At 43.2% G+C, this 18358-nt stretch overlaps 1 protein-coding gene across 3 annotated transcripts in view; it reads left to right on the top strand.

The window, feature by feature from the left end:
- The window catches only part of CC2D1B (coiled-coil and C2 domain containing 1B), a 28377-nt gene extending 11926 nt beyond the window's left edge, over positions 1 to 16451 (top strand). For 2 of the 3 annotated variants that reach the window (XM_048313421.1, XM_048313422.1), the window contains 16 exons: positions 863 to 973; positions 1297 to 1427; positions 1692 to 1764; positions 3912 to 4024; positions 4803 to 4971; positions 6197 to 6369; positions 6453 to 6578; positions 7094 to 7152; positions 7394 to 7510; positions 7988 to 8061; positions 8699 to 8757; positions 10506 to 10557; positions 11183 to 11282; positions 14023 to 14113; positions 14444 to 14574; positions 15324 to 16451. In XM_048313421.1, coding sequence (XP_048169378.1) covers positions 863 to 973; positions 1297 to 1427; positions 1692 to 1764; positions 3912 to 4024; positions 4803 to 4971; positions 6197 to 6369; positions 6453 to 6578; positions 7094 to 7152; positions 7394 to 7510; positions 7988 to 8061; positions 8699 to 8757; positions 10506 to 10557; positions 11183 to 11282; positions 14023 to 14113; positions 14444 to 14563 — 1568 coding nt within the window. In that variant the 3' untranslated portion in view covers positions 14564 to 14574; positions 15324 to 16451. Of the gene's footprint in view, positions 1 to 862; positions 974 to 1296; positions 1428 to 1691; positions 1765 to 3911; positions 4025 to 4802; positions 4972 to 6196; positions 6370 to 6452; positions 6579 to 7093; positions 7153 to 7393; positions 7511 to 7987; positions 8062 to 8698; positions 8758 to 10505; positions 10558 to 11182; positions 11283 to 14022; positions 14114 to 14443; positions 14575 to 15323 lie in introns of those variants that run through there. The other variant, XR_007205481.1, reaches the window with a different exon arrangement.
- The last annotated feature ends 1907 nt before the right edge of the window (positions 16452 to 18358 follow it).

Raw genomic sequence — 18358 nt, 5'->3', positions numbered from 1 at the left:
GGATAATGGCACGTTTTTTTTATTTTACTGTAATATATTTGGTGGTGTTATGTGCTTCAGCTAAAGTTTATAGCATTCAGATTAACAAACAGATTGCAGTGCACTGAAGTCTAATTTTTAAAGCAAGTTATCAATATTGAAGATACCTCAGTCCTGATAAGAGAGAATTGGGTGTTTTTTTAAGTAGATGCAGTATCCCCACCAATAATTAATACTTGATCTGTGCAGCCCAGTGTTTTAAACAACTTACTTTAGTAGATTATTTTATTCTAAGAAACTAAATGACAGATTATTTCAGTAAATCATAAGATTCAGGAATCAAGCTACTGATCACTAAATGGCATTGCAGAGAAACTTCACCCAGGGCATAACCTTGCCTTAAAAAGTGCAAGATTTTTGCAGCAAATAATCTTGTCGTTTTCTGAAATACACAATGTTATACAATACCAGAAACTGGAGTTTCTGATTAGATGATATGAGTTTCTTCCCTTTTCCAGCACATCTTTTGTTACTAGAATATTTTAGTCAATTAGCAGACTTGTTCGCTCTTTCCATCTGCCAAGATACCAAGTTATATTTTGGGGAGGGAATTCTTAGAATACTTGAACTACTTTTACTTCCCTTTTTTCCTACTTAAGCAGCCTTAACCTAAATTAAATCAGCATTTGAGACTTTCTCTTATAAAGTGTGTTCTGTGAATAATGGGAACCTTAGACGTAGCTAGCCATGGAGATACTGTTTGGAAGCCAAAAAGCTTTCAGGAAGAGGACGCGATCAAATTGATGGTTTTCTGAGTGACATGCAGCAGTAATTGCTGTGTATGGAACGTGCTGTGAAACTTCCTGCTTTTCTTGCTTTGCAGATCTTGAAAGCTTAGGACACGTACAAGATGCATCCAAGCAAAAAGTACCAGCTCGGGTGGGAAGTTCCCAGGATCTTGCAACACCTGAACCTCAGACCCAAGAAGCTTCAGGTAGGACTAGTGCATTTCTCTAGTAAGTCTTGAAAATAGCACAGCTGGGAAGCACTTTAAGGTCTGAACTCTCCCACTGTACTGCAGCAGGACTGAATAAACCTAGCTAATGTTCCTGCATATTGTTTGCTTCTGATCCAATCTACTTTTGTTCTGGATCAGAGATGGAAGTAAAAGTTAATAAACTTTCTTTAGAACAGCAGTGTTCATAGTGGAACTTTGCTGTGATGTTCTCTGAGAAGGTGAGGAAGGGGAAGGAGAAGGCAGCCTGTGTGTTTGGGCACCTTTATGATGTGACATTTCATTGTGTGTCTGGTTTGCAGAGTCCCTGAAGCAGCCCAAGACAGTGCTGGAAGCGCTGCAGCAGCGGCTGGAGAAGTACAGAGCAGCAGCAGCTCAGGCTAAAGCCAGCGGGGACGATCGGAAAGGCAGGATGCATGAGAGGATAGCCAAGGTAAGACTGAAGTGTGGCTCTTTGCATCCAGCATAGCTGTTTGAGTTAGTCCTCTTGCTGAAGACTTTTTCAAGGTTGAAGTAATTTGTGTATTGTCTGTCTGTTTGGAAAGAGGTCCAGTGGGGAAGCTGGAAAGCATTCGGAGGAAGACATAGAGACAATGCACACATTGTAGTAAAATACTGAGTCTTATACAATGTTAATGCTGGTTGCTAATTCATAGTCAGCTCTATTTTATGTCTTACTGAGTGCCTTTGATTGCAGCAATACCAGGATGCCATAAGAGCCCATAAGGCAGGGAGAAAAGTGAATTTTTCTGAGCTACCTGTTCCTCCTGGTAAGTGTGAATGTAGAACATCCTAATACCCGAACTTTTGTGTACCTGCTAGGCTCTGAAGGGGCTGTGCAAATATTGCCTCCTCATCTTGTGGAACAGCTCCTCCTTTTTCTCAGTGAGTGGCTGGCCTTGGTGTTCAATGCTATCGGGAAACTTTTCATTAGTATGCTCTCAAACATTGACTCAAGTGAATATTCCTGCATATTGACTGCCTGTTTGACAGTATGGGAACTTAAAATTGGCAGTATTTGAAAAGTTAAACAACTTAACCATGGGCAGGTGCTAGAAAGGTTACCTGTCTGTCCTCTGTGTCAGCCCTCTTAGAGGAAAGACTAAACTTGGGTTATATTGGCTTCTTAGCTTTGCTGGAAGGAGGTTTTTAAAAGTGAAAAAAATTTTCCTGATGTCCCCCATACTGTTGATTCCTTCCAGGAGCCTCAGAACTTTATATCTAATGAATATCTTTTTGAAACACCTTGTAACATCAAATCAGTATTGCAGCTCTCCTGGTCTGTAAGAGTCTGCAGAGATAAAGCAAATCATGCCCGTGGTCACACTGAGACAGTAACAGAGGCAGCAGCTGAGCCTGTTTCTTGAGACACTGTGTCCTGTTTATCTTCTTCAGAACGCAGAGTGCTGTGTCTGGAAAAGTTTGGGCAAGGTCGTCTGTGAATGCTCTGCCTCTCATTTGCATGATACCATTTCTCCCCTAGGAAACATCTTTCCTTTTATCTTGGGCCTGATGTGTTCTTCTGAAGGATACATGAAGCACTGCCAAGCTGTGCCTGGGTTTTTTAAGTTAGAGAATAGAGGTGGACCTTGTGGTATTTTTGTCACTGTCAGATGTGGCAGTGGCAAGCACTGCAGTGATAGTAAAGTAGGCACTGCCAGCTTTGTCAGGTCACATGTGGCTTTGGAGGTTCTCTGCTTTGAAGCTGTCCCTGAAAGGCAGTTGAGCATCCCTTTTTCCAGAACATGATCCCTTTCTTGGTAAATACCAGTTTCTGTAAGAGTGAGGTACTCCATATTTATACCTCTGGAAATATGGGGAACTGTTCAATGTCCTTGCACATCGGCTGTGTGTTTTTCTGCCATCATTTAGAGGCCAGATGAGTTACATTGAAGGCAATTGTCAGGCAGTCACTGAAACCAGCAGTGAAATTACCTTGGGATAGCAGTGCATTTCATGGCATCTGGGTGGTGACGAGTACCAGCCTTGGACTCTTTGGAAACAGAAATGCTGCTGAGCAATGGATCAAATGGCACACGGGGCAGCAGCACAGGATTCTCTGTTCTTCCTGCCTGAGTACCTCAAACTTGTGCTGTAGCAGCCATCTCTACATTCAGAAGCAGTTTAGTCACTGTTTCTTAACACTTCTCATGAGACTGGCAGCAAGAATACTTGCTATATATTAAATGAGAGAAATCTTAGCAAACATTTTATGGTAGTGGCTCTGGGTCTCTGTTCTGACACTAAAGCTGGCACTTTGAAGTCACTCTGAAGCTGACACTAAACTGGTCATGTGGAAGTGAGAGATTATCTTCTATCATCAAGCCTTCCTCCCATCTGTAAAAGGATAACAAAACAATGAAGGGCATTATTCTTCATACACTTCTCATTTAACTCCTGTGATTCTGCCTTAGTTTGCAACCTCTGCATTGCAGTAGCTTTTCAGCAGAGGCTGAGCGTGTTACCCAGCTGTCAGCAGTGGATTGTTTATTACTCTGGGGGTAGCACTGATTTTCTGCTGGACTGTGTGCCTGCTGAGGTGAGGCAGAAGTGAGAGGGCAGAAAATGAGACTAAATTCTTTGCTGGTTCTGGGTGCATCTCTGCTACTGAAGTCTTGAGTTTGTGAGGTTCCTTGGCTGGCTGCCAGTTGCTCAGCTTGGAAAACTGCTCAGTTATTGCATGATTTTACTATCATCCCCTTAAGCTGGGTATCTGTGAGAGATCTGATCTTAAATCCACCACTCAGACTTGATGTAGCATGGCTTTGTGGCCTTGGCCTCAGTCTAATTAGACTGAGTTCTAAAATATATTAGATAATAGATATTTGGCTAGAAACACATCTATAGTAAACAAGAAATATGGAAGACATACCATAGGGCTTATGCAACTCTCTCTTCTGTGTCCTTTCCTTCACAGGATTTCCCCCTCTTCCTGGTGTTGCAGCAACGGATGGTGGCAGTACAATCGCTGCTGTTCTGGAGAGTGCTAGCAAGCTGGCAAACATGGAGGAGAATGATGAAGAGGAGGAGGTTAGTGTTTCCTGGTAGGATGTGTAAAAGTTCAGTTGCCATCTCTTGTGGCACGCAGAGATGAGGCCATTGGATTTCCAGGTAATGATACTGAGGTGAAATACATTTCCCAAAAGTCTGATCTCAGTAGTAATTTCAGTTTGCTTTATAGTATAGGGGAGACAGAGAGATGAGATGTTATTACAGTCCGTACCTACAGAGTCTGTGAGTGCAGGGTTTGGCTCTTTCATAGCTGTCTTGTATGTAGGTTTTATTTTCAAAGCAAACACTTCAGATCCTCACCACTCCTTTACATTGTTCTAAGTTCTTAAATCTGTACTTTTATTCTGCATCCCAGTAGCTTCCTGTATTTGTTCTTTCCCAGGATGTTCAACACTTGCTGCTTTTTGTCAGCTGTCAGCTGCACCAGCATTTAGCCTTTGGTTTGATTTCTTCCTCTCTCTGGATTTGGTTGATGATTTTTTTTGCTTTCAACTGGAGTAGCTTTTAATGGAGAGAATTCCTAGATGATTTTTGATCACTGCCTTGTTGAACATTCCTTTCATTCCATCTATAGTGGAGGGTTAATGCTTTCATAGGTTGACTAACTGCTGGCCTGGCCTGGCCTGGCTCATAAATGTCCAGAAGTTAAAATTTGCTGTCTGAAGTGCTATGCTCCCCTCAGAAGGGATACCAGAAGGCTGAGAGTGATAACCACAGTTGTTGATGCTTGAGATGCCATCCTCAACTGTGGAATAGATTTTATGCATTTATTATGCAATTCTTTTTGTTTTGCTAGAATGAGCCTCTGACCCAGGCCCCAGTTGCCAAGAAGCCAACTCAGGTTGTTAAGCCAACTCCAGTTCCATCTGCTGCAGCTCAGGAGAGCTCTCCTGAGCACCTGAAACGAGCTGCATCACCCTCCACCCTGGACAAGGCAGAGTCAATGGATCATCTCCCTCCAGCTGGTAAGTGAAGGGATCACCATTCCCAGTGCTCCATGTGCGAGTTGTTTGCTCTAGTTTGGTGAAGACTTTAATCATTATAGTTTAGGTGTGAGCCTGTGAATGTGTGTCATAGATTTCCTCTGACAGGAGCCTCAATATGTGTCTTCTGGAGGGCAGACCCAGAGCAGCCATGCAGCTTTATTTCACAGAGACAGCACGTATAATTATAAGGCTGATTAGGTTTTTAATTAATTTTGATGTAACAAGTGTATCGATTCATAATGTTTAACTCTGCTCACAGCTGAACTCTCCGTATACTCTCATTAAAGGGGACGGGTTGCCAGCGTGAATTATTCATTGATCTAATGGAGCTCCCTACATCAGACAGAGCTCTCTGCCTGGTGCTTCACCCAAGGATCTCAGGCTGGCAGTGCAGGCAGGGCTTCATCAATCTCTACTCTTCCTCTTGCTAAGGTCACTGAGCAGTTGTGTGTACAAGATTAATTGTACAGATAGTAAGGGACAGCCAGCGCCTCACAGTGTGATTTGGGCACACACAGGCAGTGCTCAGGCTCTCGCTGATGCTGTGACTGTAATCCCATCCTCCTTCCCTTCTGCCCTGAGTAGTTCCCTCAGGATGAAGTAGAACTGCCTGGCTGAGTGATGCACTAACCTGGTACAACGTAAAGCAATCTCATTGTCCTTACTGTTCTGGCAAGGAAAGAAGAGACTCAGGCATTAATAGGAAACCAAGAGAGCAAGGGATTACAAAGAAGCAGAGATGATATGTCTGAGTGGGCCTGCACATTGGTTCATTGGGGTTCTTTTCTGACAGATCAGGGGAGAGGAAACAAATTTCTCCAGAGGATGCTCATAATATTTGCTGGTTTTGAAGTTAACATGGAGAACTGAAAGTTTGGATTCAGCTTCTGCTTTGGACTAATCAGCTGTGCTGGAGTCTGTCTCAGGCCTGCAAATTAGGGGCTGTAATAACTCTTGGAACACTTGTGTAGTGCTCTGAGGTTTTTTTGATGAAGGATTCTGTTCTACAAGGAAACTTGTTTCTGTTTTTAATGCTTGAAATTGAAAGTGCCCAGGAAGCAGTTGAGTGCAGTAAGGAAATGTCCCGATTTGACATCTGTACTTTCACTGATCTTTTTCTGTCTGTAAACTAAACATGGTGAACCTGTTTCAGGGGCATTGGCAGTGTCAGATGAGTGAGCATTTCTGTACAACTGTTTTTCAGTTAGGGAACAGCTGGAATTTCTGGAGAACAGAAAGAAGCAATATCTGAAGGCAGCCATCAAAGCAAAGAGGGAGAACCACCTCGAACAGGCGAAGACATATCTCAGAACAGCGAAGGGCCTTGACCTAAAGATTGGGCAAGCAAAATCTGGCAAAACTGTTGATATTTCCAAGGTTAGTAGGATTGTTAATATTCTGCTTAGTTTCATATTCTTTTCCCTATAAGGGCTCTGAAATGTGGTGTTCCTGTGTTGCAGCTGCCATCACCTCCTACAGATGATGAGGGTGATTTTATCTTTGTACACCATGAAGATGTCAGACTGTCTCAGAAAGCAGATGAAGTTTATGCACAGCTTGTAAAATTGCTGAAGGACCAACATGAGGTGACCATTTTATATGTTTTAGAAATGTTTCGGAGTTTCTCTTGTACATTTCTCTGGGGTTTATTAGTATTATAATCCCATCATTGTTTCAGTGGGGTCTTTTGTTTTTCTTTTAAAATACTTCTCATTTTGCATGTCCTAAAATGGAGAATTTTCAGAGTCAGATTCTATGGCTCTTTGAAGCCAGAGGGGGTGCTTGAAGGCTTGGGACTGTCAAATTATCACTGTTAAATATAAGCACTCAGGTTTGAAAATAGTACCTGAATATTAAGACTAGGTCTTAGGTGAATCTCATATCTACAAATCAGGTGATTAAAAAGTAATAGGAAGAGCAGCTCAAACAAACGCTGTGCTTTGGCCTTGAGGAATGGGGGGGTGAATGTTCTTGAGTGACTTGGGAAAATGCTTGGTTTTTCTTAAATTGGGTTGTCATCCATCTCAAAACTGTGCCAGTCATGAATCTGTGTGTGAGGATCACTGAGTGCATCTGCGTTTGGTTTTGTTTGTGTTGACAGAGGTGTTTGCAGTATTCCAAGCAATTCATGCATCTGGGAAATGTAGCAGAAACAACTCGGTAAGACCCAGTGCCTGCTTTCAGTAATTCCCCAAAGTGGTTATTTCAGTCTTGAGTCTGGCTGACCTGCTAAAGATTTTGGGGTTTGGGTTGGTAAGTTTGTTCTCGTGTGAAAGGGTTGGTAGCTGTGTTTCCTGCTTCTCTGTGTTGCTCTGAGCTCTGGCTGAGGGTTACTCTGTGCTCTGTTTGAGTGCCAGCACGTGTGGTTTTTTTACTGGGGTTTTTTTGCCTTTTTCTATAGGTTTGAGAAACTGGCACAAGGTTGTAAAAAGGATATGGAGATCCTACAACTTGCACGAGCACAAGGAATGGATCCTCCAAGCCATCACTTTGAGGAAAGAACCTTTAAAATCATAAGGTGTGGAAAAACAAAAGGATTTCTCAGGCAGGCTGGAATGACTTTCCTGGTCTTTTGCCCTTGTTAGGGAATTGTGGGCTTCAGCAAACTTGGGTGGCATCCAGCATTAGGCTCAGCATTCCTGAAAGGATACTCTTAAGAACTTAAATATAAAGAAGTTGTTTTCTAACTTCTCTTGCTGATTCTTTTGTTTTCAAAATGCCTCCAGCTTCTCCTCTTACATTCTGTTACTTCAGCCATTCCTCCTTCCTCTGTGTTTCTCCCTCAATCCTGTTGCCTCCTGGGCTTTGTTCCTGGCCTCAGGGATATTTTTAGCTCTGTTTGTGCTCTTTCCTTGCTCTGTTGTATTTTGTGGAGATGGTCTCTGTAGGAGTGCGCTATTGAAAAAGCTCTGACAAATACCCACGGCATCCTGGTCTGGCAGTGGATAAGCTGATGGTGGGATGAATGTGCTTTTTTGTCTTTCTCTTTTCACAGGATATTTTCTGATCTCAACAGCACAGAAATGCATCTTCTTATTGTTAGGGGGATAAACCTACCAGCCCCACCAGGTGTGTACTCCAAAGGGTATGTGGGCTTTTTCCTCTGAGTAGGTAAGGAAAGTAATGGGGAATGAGATTTCTCTATCTTGAAAGCCACTTTAGAAGCCAGCACTCAGTAAAACAAAATAACCAGGTTTGGGGCTTAAGCCCCCCCCCCCCCCCCCCCCAAACCTTTAAGCAGTATTTAAAAAAAAGGCAGACTGGTGAATAAAGAGAATCTGGGTTCCAGCCGGGGAGAGAGAAGAACTTTAAATTGTCCTGAGTTTGCTCATAACTGGGTCGTAGTTAAGGTTTCATTTTTACCTCCTATTTTGTTCTGAGTGCCACTTCGGTGTGGTTTGACCCTTCAGTAGACAGGCTTTGATCCTGCCAGTGTTACTGCTTTTAGCCCCTTGTTCCTGGGAGCTTGTAAACCATCTGTGCTAGATTGTCTAAGGACTAACATAAAAAAAAGCAGGTGTTTTCCTTTGGATGCCAGCTTTCCGCGGATTTTGGTTTGATGGATGGGTTTTTCAGTTGTCAAGAGACAGGTCATGAGTCCTACTGAAAAACAGTTAGGTGCTCTCGAGAATCCTGCTCAACATGACAGATGCAATGACAATGTCTGTACTGGCTGTTTGGATTGGCTGGTTGTTGTCTCACCCAGGTGTGTCACCAAGAGATTTGGATGCATTTGTGAAGTTTGAATTTCAGTACCCGAGTGCGGTGAGTGTGTTGTGGCTCTTCTGCCCCTCAGTCTGTCCCCCCTGCCACTGCATGAGCTTGTCAGGGCTCCAAGGAAAGGGAGAACACTTCTAGACATCCTGCCTGCATCTGCTTTTAAAGCAGATTTGTTTTTCTGGGAAACAGAACTGCTGAACGTGCTGGCTGCAGATCTGTGCTTTGCACCTTTCTCTCAATGCTCTCCACACCTCGCCCTTGGCAGGGTGGTGTCTGCAGGTTCTGTGTCAGCAGCAGTCTCAGTGCTAAGCCATGCCCACCTCTCCTCCCTGAAGATGCAGTCAGGTTCTTGCCAGTGTTGGCAAAATGTGTCAAAGTTCATTTCTTTCAGAGGTGAAAACACACCAAACACAAGGGCACACAAAGTTGTTGCCAGGGGCCACCTTAGATGTGATGTCCCTAAATCCTCTTCCTTCAAAAAAACCAGGCTTTTAAAGGCATTGCTTTTGAGCCTTTCTTGTAATTACAGAAATGGATTGAAAGGGTTAATCTTTGTCATCAAATAAATGCTCCTGGTGATTTAATTAGCAAATAGAAATGTACCTGGAGAAAGGACTTGGGCCATGCAAGTTTCTCAGCCTAATTAACACTTGTGTGTATGTGCATGTATGTATGTGTATGTATATAAAAATATGTATACACATATATATTACTTCTTTCCTTGGAATTCCCCAGTGTCGTCCTGTTACCCTCACCTTTAAAAGCAGTCTCTGGTCCGAAAAATATTCAAACCTTAGTGCTAGAAGGGCTTCTGAGGAAGGGCTGACTGGTCTCTTACTATCAATAGAAGTCCTGGGGCTTTGCTGCTCTCTGTATAGGGCAAAACCAGACCTTGCTCTTGCAGGGCTGATGCTTAGCCCTGGGAGAGTGCAGAGCCTAGATTTCTACCTCCCAATAAATTTTGCAGTAATTCCACTAAAATTAATTCAGTTACCTGTGGGAAATTGATGATGGTCAGAACAGTTTTGTGTTTGAGTGACACGAGACCTTAACAAAGGAGTAACTCAGTTAGGGTGGCTGAAACCAGAACTGGTCTGTATGAATAATTTTCTGGGGAATGAGTAAGAATCAGCATAGTTCCTTTTAATCTGTTTTCCTTTGTTTAAAGAAAAAACAGATCTCTACTGCTTAGCCAGCAGTCAAATATACCACCTTTCTTCTTCATAGCTGAAATCAGTTTTGCAAAGTAACTGCAATAATTAGGTCACATTGTCCTTGTTCATTCCTCAGAGATTTAGTTTGTACTCCACTTTAGGTTAAAAGTTAATTCATTTTGGTGGCAGATTGATTGTCAGGGAGAATAATAGTAGGGCAATTCCCTGAATGATTTGTGATGAATTCCTTGTGTAGCTTATTATTCCAGCTAATGCAAGAGGAACAGAACTGCTGTGTCGTGGAAGGTGCAGTTTGTCATGGATTTTAACAGCCCCAGTCAGTAACTTTATGATGATTGGATTGAGTTGGCTGTGACCATGTCGCTTATCTATGGCTCTCTTATTTAATGTAATGTTTTGGCTTATTCTTTATCCAGTATTACCCTTGTTACCACAGTGAAATCCAAGTATTTTAGTCTTGAATGTACCATGACTCTTCTTACGATTTAGATAACCCCTAAAGCCTCACATTTCTTGCATAGCCATGAAGTAGAGCTGGCAATAAAAAATGATCACTACTCTGTGTTTTGAAACAGTATCTGATGGTTTTATGTAATGTCTGTCTCTTTTTTTTGATAGGAACAACCTCAAAAGAGTAAAACACCTGTAATTAACAATAACAATTGTCCAGGTGAGTCCTTCTGTTCTGGAACAGCAGGAAAAATCTTGCACCTTGGGATTCCCTGGAGAGTACAGGCTGGTGTCAGACTGTGAACCAGGCCAGAGGGCCTCCCACCATGTTCTTTCTTCTTTCTTATGAAAGAGTTTATTGTGGGGTGAAGTCCAGCTGCGTTGGCAATTTTTCCCCCTCATGCCAATATTGGTGGTAGCTATTATGTCATGAATTAAACCAGTATTAACTCCATTATCCAAAACACCCCTTCCCAGTCATTCCAGCCATACTCTGCTTTTTCTTTAATATTTTGTACCTGTTTTCTTAGCCACAAACGCTGATTACTTGCTGAAAGACCTAAACTCTCTAGTTTTAGCTCTCCAGTACCTTGCTGTCACTTCACAATGACTTGATTTTCCTGCAGTTTGGTTTCTGTCCCTGTAAGGTGAGGGTGACATGACCTGTGGCACAGGGACACACCCTGGGAATGACTGAAAGACCCTCCTGAGGAGGAGTTCCTGTGGCTGTGACATGTCTCACACATGGGCCAAACTGAGAGAAAAGAGGTCTGAGTAGGTGCATGGGATTGAGCACTGCACATCATTTGACTCACAGCTTTCTTTCCTTTTTTTTTCACTTGCAGAGTACAACCAGCTGTTCAAGCTGAACATCAACCGGAACCACCGAGGCTTCCGACGTGCGATTCGGTCCAAAGGAATTAAATTTGAAGTGTTTCACAAAGGGTGAGTCCACAGTCTGCTTCTGTCCTAACAGCTGAAAAAGTGTGTTGGAGCTGAAGTTTATGAAGCACAATCTCTAAACCAGCACTAGAGAGTTGTCTGGTTCTCATGTCTGAGAGCTTTCAAAATGTGCCCAAGCTCTGTAGCTTCCCCTGTGGGGGTGAAGAAAGGCACAAGTTCAGTGAAGCTGATTCAGATCAGTTGAGGATTAGTGTGTTAAAAGGAATTGGTGAGACTGAGGAAGCAATGATTTACTTCAAATTGTTTTGATTCTTACCCAGTTGGGTTTCAGTCATCAGGACTAGAAATTTAAATATTCTATGGAGTAACTCTGTAGAATAATGAAGTAAAGTGGCAGCAAAATATGAACAGCAGTAAAGCAGGTGAGAGATGATGGCAGAACTAGAGTTACGTTTTTGTACTTACATTCATTCATTGGGTCTTGCAATATTTCTTGAGCACTGCTGGCAGCTGCCTTGAGAGAGACAGACTCCCCTCATCTCAGAGAGCAGGATCACAAGATGAATGTTAACAAGTGATAGTTCAGGGAGATCATCCTCAGTCCTGGCTCCTAACTGATGTATTCAAAATAGGAGGGGCCTGTATTCCCTCATCTCTGGGTTGGTTGTGATCCATGACTGTGATGGGATGGTGGCTCTTTGTCCTTTCCTTTGTTTTTGTTACTGGGGCATGCAGAAATCATCCATAGGTTTTCTGAGATGGTTTTCAAGTTGCAGATGTTTCAGTTTGTGAGCTGAAGTCCCACTGTTTTACTCCAGATCATCTCTTGGTCATCTCTGTTGAAGCAAAATTTGATTTCCTTACACTTTTTCTCCACTGCTCTGTGTTCAAGATCCCCCCCTCTTTTGCATAGAGCTGTGAAGTGTTTACATTTGCTTAAAATGGAGGTTTTTTAGCACCTTTTCCCAACCATCTCAGGAGAAAGGAGAGGATGAAGTGACCCACGCTCTTTTCTAAAGACTGTCTGATCCCTGTCTTTTCTAAGACTACAAGTCAATAATACTTTCAGAATGGTTTTTGGGATGTTGCAGCTTTGGGGTCTCTGATAGCTCTATGACCATCTCCCAAGAATTATTTTTGCTCAGTGAGCAAAGGAGACTCGTTTCAGGTCACGTATATTAAACTTCAGTTTAACACCACTTTCAAGTAAAAATCCAGCAATGCATTTTTCCAAAGGAAAAGTCTCTTCTTGACCCTGTCCTAAAAGCTTCTGAAGATGAAAAGGGATTTCCCCAGAGCTGTTTCTGAAGCCATAGCCTAGAGCAAGTTCTCAGTCTTCACAGCTACCCCCTGGAACTGAGCAGGGATGAACCAGTCTTTATTGTTTCTTGAGTTATAGAATGGAAGAATGCTTTAAAAAATTCAGCAAGAATTGCTGATTCTCTGAAGTTCATGAGCAAAGTACCCCACACACTGCAGTACAATTACATAATCCTTCATTTTAAGGTGCTTGTGAAACAAAGGAGGTATTCTAACGTGTGAGCTAAGAAATTCTGAACTTTCCTGAATGATTCTGTGAGTCTGCTGTGGTCTCACTGATGAAGTCTCAATTTCCTGTTGCCACCAATGATGAGATCGTGAGGCTCCATTAACAGTCTTTGGAGTTTCCATTGTGTATGTCAAGTCTTGCTTGATAATATCTTAGGATCTCTTAATGACAATAGGAAGAAGGGTGGATGGTTTGGGGTTGTGGGGGATGGTCTTTTGTATTTGTCCGTTTGGTTGCTTGTTTTTTATGAAATGGAGTGGGTAAAAAAAGAAGGTTCTGAAATCTTAATTTCCTGTCTAAAACACAGCAGGTGTGGCCAAGTTACCTTTCTTATCACCAGACTCTGTAGAGTTTAGTTGTTTATCAAACCTTTTGGAGACTGCTTCAGGGAGATGCTTGGATGCAGGCAAAGAAATCCTGTGCTTTGAGCCGAACAGTTCTGTGTAATTAGGATGTTTTAGTCTTGGCTGTTGCCTTTTGGAGGAGTTGGCTGGGTAAGAGTTGTAATACCTGTCTCTGTTCAGGTAAAGGTTGACTTACTGCTGATTAAACTGTTCAGCAGAAGTTGCTTGTTTTCCTGCAGCAAGAAGTTGTTTGTTTTCCTCACAGGATAAAAATGCTTCTGTGTTTAATTCCAGCAGACTGGAAATTCTGAAATTACAGTTTTTGACTGTTTAAACTACCAGTATGTAGGTGAATCAAAACAATAGCTGAAATGTTCTTATTTACTGAAATTGTTTTGATTTATCAAAGTGAAACATAATGATTCATGTGACTTTCTCCTAAAAGTAGTTTGCCAAAAGCAGCAGGTGCTTGTGAAATGTTTGTTTTGCTGAGAGATGCAACTTCTTGGGAATTCCTTCAGCATGTTCCATTCATCAGCCCCAAGCAGAGGATGGCAGTGTCCTGGCCACTGGGCCCTCCTTCTCTGTCACCCTGGGCAGGGACAGAAGCTGCTGCCACTCCAAGTGGTGATTTAATTGATTTTCTTCACTGCTGTCCTCATCTTTACCTTGGTTGCAAAAGAATAATTAACAAATGAGTACTTTCATATCTTGTTCTTTTAGTCTGGTTTTTAAGGGTTTGCCTCTGGCACTGTGGTGTGCAGGGTTCCAGGAGCGTGTCCTGACCAGCTCTCTCTGGATGTGGGGATGGAGCAAATAGTGATGGCCTCTGGGCCTGTTTTCTCTTCAATGTTCTGACAATCCTTACCTCTTCACTTCTTTGGCACAGGTCCTTTTTCAGAAGTGACAAACATGTGGGGACAGCACACTTGAAACTGGATAAGCTGGAATCAGAATGTGAAGTTAGAGAGATCATCGAGGTACGTTTTCAGGATGAGGTGTGTTCTTCTACATTTCCCGAAGGGGAAATGAGTATTTGGATCACAGAAACGTGTGACTACAGTCGAGTTTTGTATTAGGGGAGTTTGATAACCTGGCTGGGCTGTGGGGGACTTGCTCTGCTGAGCTCCAATCTGAGGAGGTGCTTGGCTTTGATACTCCTATGTGCTTTTGAGCACTGCAGTCACCTCCAGGGGTCTCTGTCACCATTGGGCCATGGGCAAATGCAGTCACAGTTGCCTGAATCTCTGTAGTTTAACATTAACAATCCTTATTTGTCCTAACTGCTCTTCTTTTTGTGGTTATTTCAGATTTTTGATGGCAGAAAGCCCACTGGAGGGAAACTGGAGGTAAAAGTGAGACTCAGGGAGCCCCTCAGTGGTCAAGATCTTCAAATAGTTACAGAAAATTGGCTGGTCCTTGAACGTTAGTTCTGTCTGAGGTATGAACGCTGCATCCAGAGGTGGTCTGGGCAGGGCTCGACAGGGCTACAGATAACTCTGCTTGAATAATGTCTTTGTTGGCATTGACCTAATTACACAGCTTTGGCTTCACTAGCATTCCTCTTTATATTTGTGGTGGGGAGTTGACATCATTTCATAAATGAGGTTACAGAAAAGAAGCTGTTTCACAATCACTTGAAATACAGGGACAGCTCCTGGTGTCACCTTTACTAAGAATAGTATTTAGAAAATAATCTGTCTTCCTTTGCTTCATCTCCTGAAGCCTCTGTGCTCCGTCTTCCTTAGCATATCGTTTCACCTAACATTTATAAATGGCAGTTAAATACTTATCAGCTTCAGAGTGACATCACCTGTTTGCCACACCTTAGCTTCCAAATGGTGTTAAGATTGTAGAGATTGAGGTCTCATTTCAATACAGGAGTCTCCAAAAGGCACCAAAGGGCCTGTTTTGGTAGTTTCCTCCCAGCCAAGGAGGTCAGGAGGTCCCATGAGCTCCAAGTCAGGCTGAGGGACACGTTTGATGGCCATACCTGAAATAACAACTTGGCCTTGTGCCCAAACATTTTCCATCACTGGAGCTTAATAATTTTGCTCCGTTGATTTTTCTAGTTGCCCATCCAGAACCTTCATGTCAGCATTTTACATATAATGTCACCTTGAACTGTGAACATCTGTTCTGTACTGCAGCAAGGAATTCTGATGGGTTTGTTTGTGTTGTTTTCCCCAGATCCATGGGAATGTTGGAAGTCGTGGGCTGAGCGAAGGCAGGAAGATGCTGCTAAGCTGCAAGCACCAAAGATGTTAAACGAATGCACTACTGAACCTAATGTCTATTTTGATAACAGCCATAGTGCTTATTAATAACTCCAAGGCAAACGGGAGGCTCTGGGAATGCACTGCTGCAGGGCTTGGGACCGGTCTACCCAAAATAGACAGAATTGCCTTAATGTGGGACTACTAATGTAGCACCAGGACGAATGTTACATTAACTATGCAGAGTGCTGTGGGAAAGGTTTAGCCCCTCCCTGAGGCAGTGCCAGAGCTTTTTGGTTAAGTCACAGGTAAGACCTTTACCAGAATTCCTTTCCCCAAGTGTCTGAGCAGCCGGCGTGGTTCAGTGAACAGTCTGCTACTGCTTTTTCTGTTCTATCCAGGCCTATTTGGGTTGGGGTCTTCTTTTGTTTCCTAAACCAGACGAGAGCTCTCAGGCAGCAGTTCAGGGGTGCCAGTCCCTCCTCTGTGCACACCCTTGGCCCATGAGGTTCCATGGGCTGTCCCTTTCTGAAGGAAAGGCCACAGGGCTCCTTAGCAGGTTGGTGTTTACAGACCTCCGTTTTTGTTCTGGCTCCCAGTTGTGTGCTGTGCTTGCTGCACTGCTTGTCCAGCGCAGAAGGGTGCTGTGCCTTCATCCTTTATTGTGTTGGGGCTTTAATTTAAAAAAGAAAGAAAAAAGTACACTAGACTCTGCTGCTTCCCAAATGTTCCTTGTATTTTTACAAAAATAGGCTTTTACAATTCTTCCAGGTGATGGGGAAAATAGTCACTCTTTGTCCTTTAAGAAAACTGGATCATGACTTATTTTCAGGAATGCTCTTTGATCAGCAGCATACAGAAAAGGGTACTAAATCTGTTTGTGTTTTTAAATCTCTGTGAGCTAACAGAAACCAGGGATCTCCAAGGGGAGGATATGCCTGTGCCAGGGATGGGCAGGTTGGGAGACAGAACAGAGTCCAGACAGGTCAGGCAGCACTGCCTCTGTCTTCCTGAGCAGATGAAGACAATACAGTGTTTAGTTTTTAATTTCAATAAATTTAATATACAAAACTACATGTTGAAAATAAAAATATAATATGCAGTTTTTTGCAGTGTTAACTAACTGAATTTTAAAAGTACAATTTTTTTCTAAACAAGTACTCATTTCTTAACAACATGGTAATTAAGGTCATTTCAAAGGCTATGGTTGAAGCAAACATGTCAGTCACCAGTTGATAGTGTTTTGCACAAACAGAATCCAAACCTAAAAGACTTTTGGGGCAAAGGAAGAGAAGATAAACATTTTTCACCTCTTTTACTGCATTATTAAGCGTAACAATGCAACCAAAGTAACTGGAAAGCCGCTGCTGTGGCAAAGCTGGAGTGCAGGCTCTAGGAGGAAGATTATTACCGAGTTTCTGGAATCTCTTCCAGCTGTGGAATGATGCCTACACTGTGTCGTGCCGAGCTGTGTCCCAGAATGTGCAGAACCAGTGTGCAGAGGGGAATCAAGTGGCCTCAGTCCAGCTGGGCTGCACAGGCACCTCGGCAGGAGCAGAGGGTGGGTCACAGCTCCTGCTTTGGCCAGCAGGAACCACTAAATGAGCTGCATTAAGTCACCCACCTTCTCCCAAATGCCAGAGTAAGGCTTCACTTGGATCTAATACCCCTTTTAAGTGGTAGTGTGCTCCCTCCTGCTGGCCAGCTTTTGTTTGTGGAGTTGGCCCCAGTTCCCTGGCCTGTCTTCTCCAAAGGCTGGGTGGTGCTTGGAACATTGGAACGTTCGTTTTTTGAAAAGCAGCAGCCATTTATTCCCAGGTGCACTCTGTGCAGACATTGGGCTGCCTTTCTATAAAATGTATCACTCTGTGGAGTTACCTTTCCCCTGCCCAGCCAATGGTGTTGATTTGTTAAAAACCAGAGCCTCAGTCTCACAGTGGCCTGGCACTTCCCTTTCTCTTTGCAAGGCCACTGGTGTTACTCTCTCAGAGCACAGCCCAGCCAGGCCCCGCTGCATCCCCCACAATGGATAGCAGCAGGGAATGTCTGAGACCACAAATGGTCACCATAAATTAGCACCTCTCTTCCCAAGTTAATTAATTCTAGACAGGAGGAGAAACATTCACCCCTCATCCTGGGAGGGACTCAAAAGAGCTGCTTTCCATTGCTATGGCTAAACAAACCAAACCCCTTCTCCTGCTTACAGCTCTTGCCACTGGTTAGCAGCTTTCCATGGAGACAATAAGAACATGGAACCACATTTCCTCTGGCTGATGCTCAATTCCACCTTCTTAATGCCCTGGCAGACACGAGCAGCTGCTTTCCTTACCAAAGCCCTCTCAGGTGAGATCAAGAGCACTGGGCTGAGTGCACGTGTTCAGAACTGACCACAAAGCCTTTTTCAGCAGAACATGCAGGAACAGCCACTCTATACTGGTATCACAGGTAAGCTTGGACATGGGGCTGCAATATGAAGTGCAAGCTGGCTTGGGTTACATGACACTGGCATTACACTACAGCAAACAGCAGGGAGGGGACAGAGCTGCCCTGGGTGGGACTTGCCTCTAAAAAGCAGGACCTACTGGGGACAAGGAACAAGATGTAACTGCACTTTAGGGCTGATCTTTCCTCTGCTTCAGACAGATTTGTAAACAAAGTACAGAATAGCAGAGTTGTAGGAGATCACAGAAACCTGCCCAAGTGATGGACTTTTGTGGTAAATGGAGGAGAAAAGTAAACTAGCCTATTACACACACAACTGCAGTTCAGTAACTGTCAGAGATGCCTGTCCTGCTCCTCTGGACGCACAGACAAACAGAGTTATGGCTAGGGAATCTTTCCCTATCTCTCAAGGGCTTCTCCAAATGTATTTCAACCAATAATCTGGTCAAAATAATGTAAACGTTACTTTTTAATGTCTACAGAGTAACCACAAATGGCATTAGGATGAGGTCAGAATGGAGGTCTTGATTGTTGTTTCTCCCATGTCCATCTACAGACAGTACAAGG

The sequence above is a fragment of the Corvus hawaiiensis genome, chromosome 9 (genome assembly GCF_020740725.1).
Source record: "Corvus hawaiiensis isolate bCorHaw1 chromosome 9, bCorHaw1.pri.cur, whole genome shotgun sequence".
Taxonomy (NCBI): domain Eukaryota; kingdom Metazoa; phylum Chordata; class Aves; order Passeriformes; family Corvidae; genus Corvus; species Corvus hawaiiensis.
Note: the sequence above shows the minus strand (reverse complement) of the source record. Positions and strands in the feature narration are given on the sequence as shown.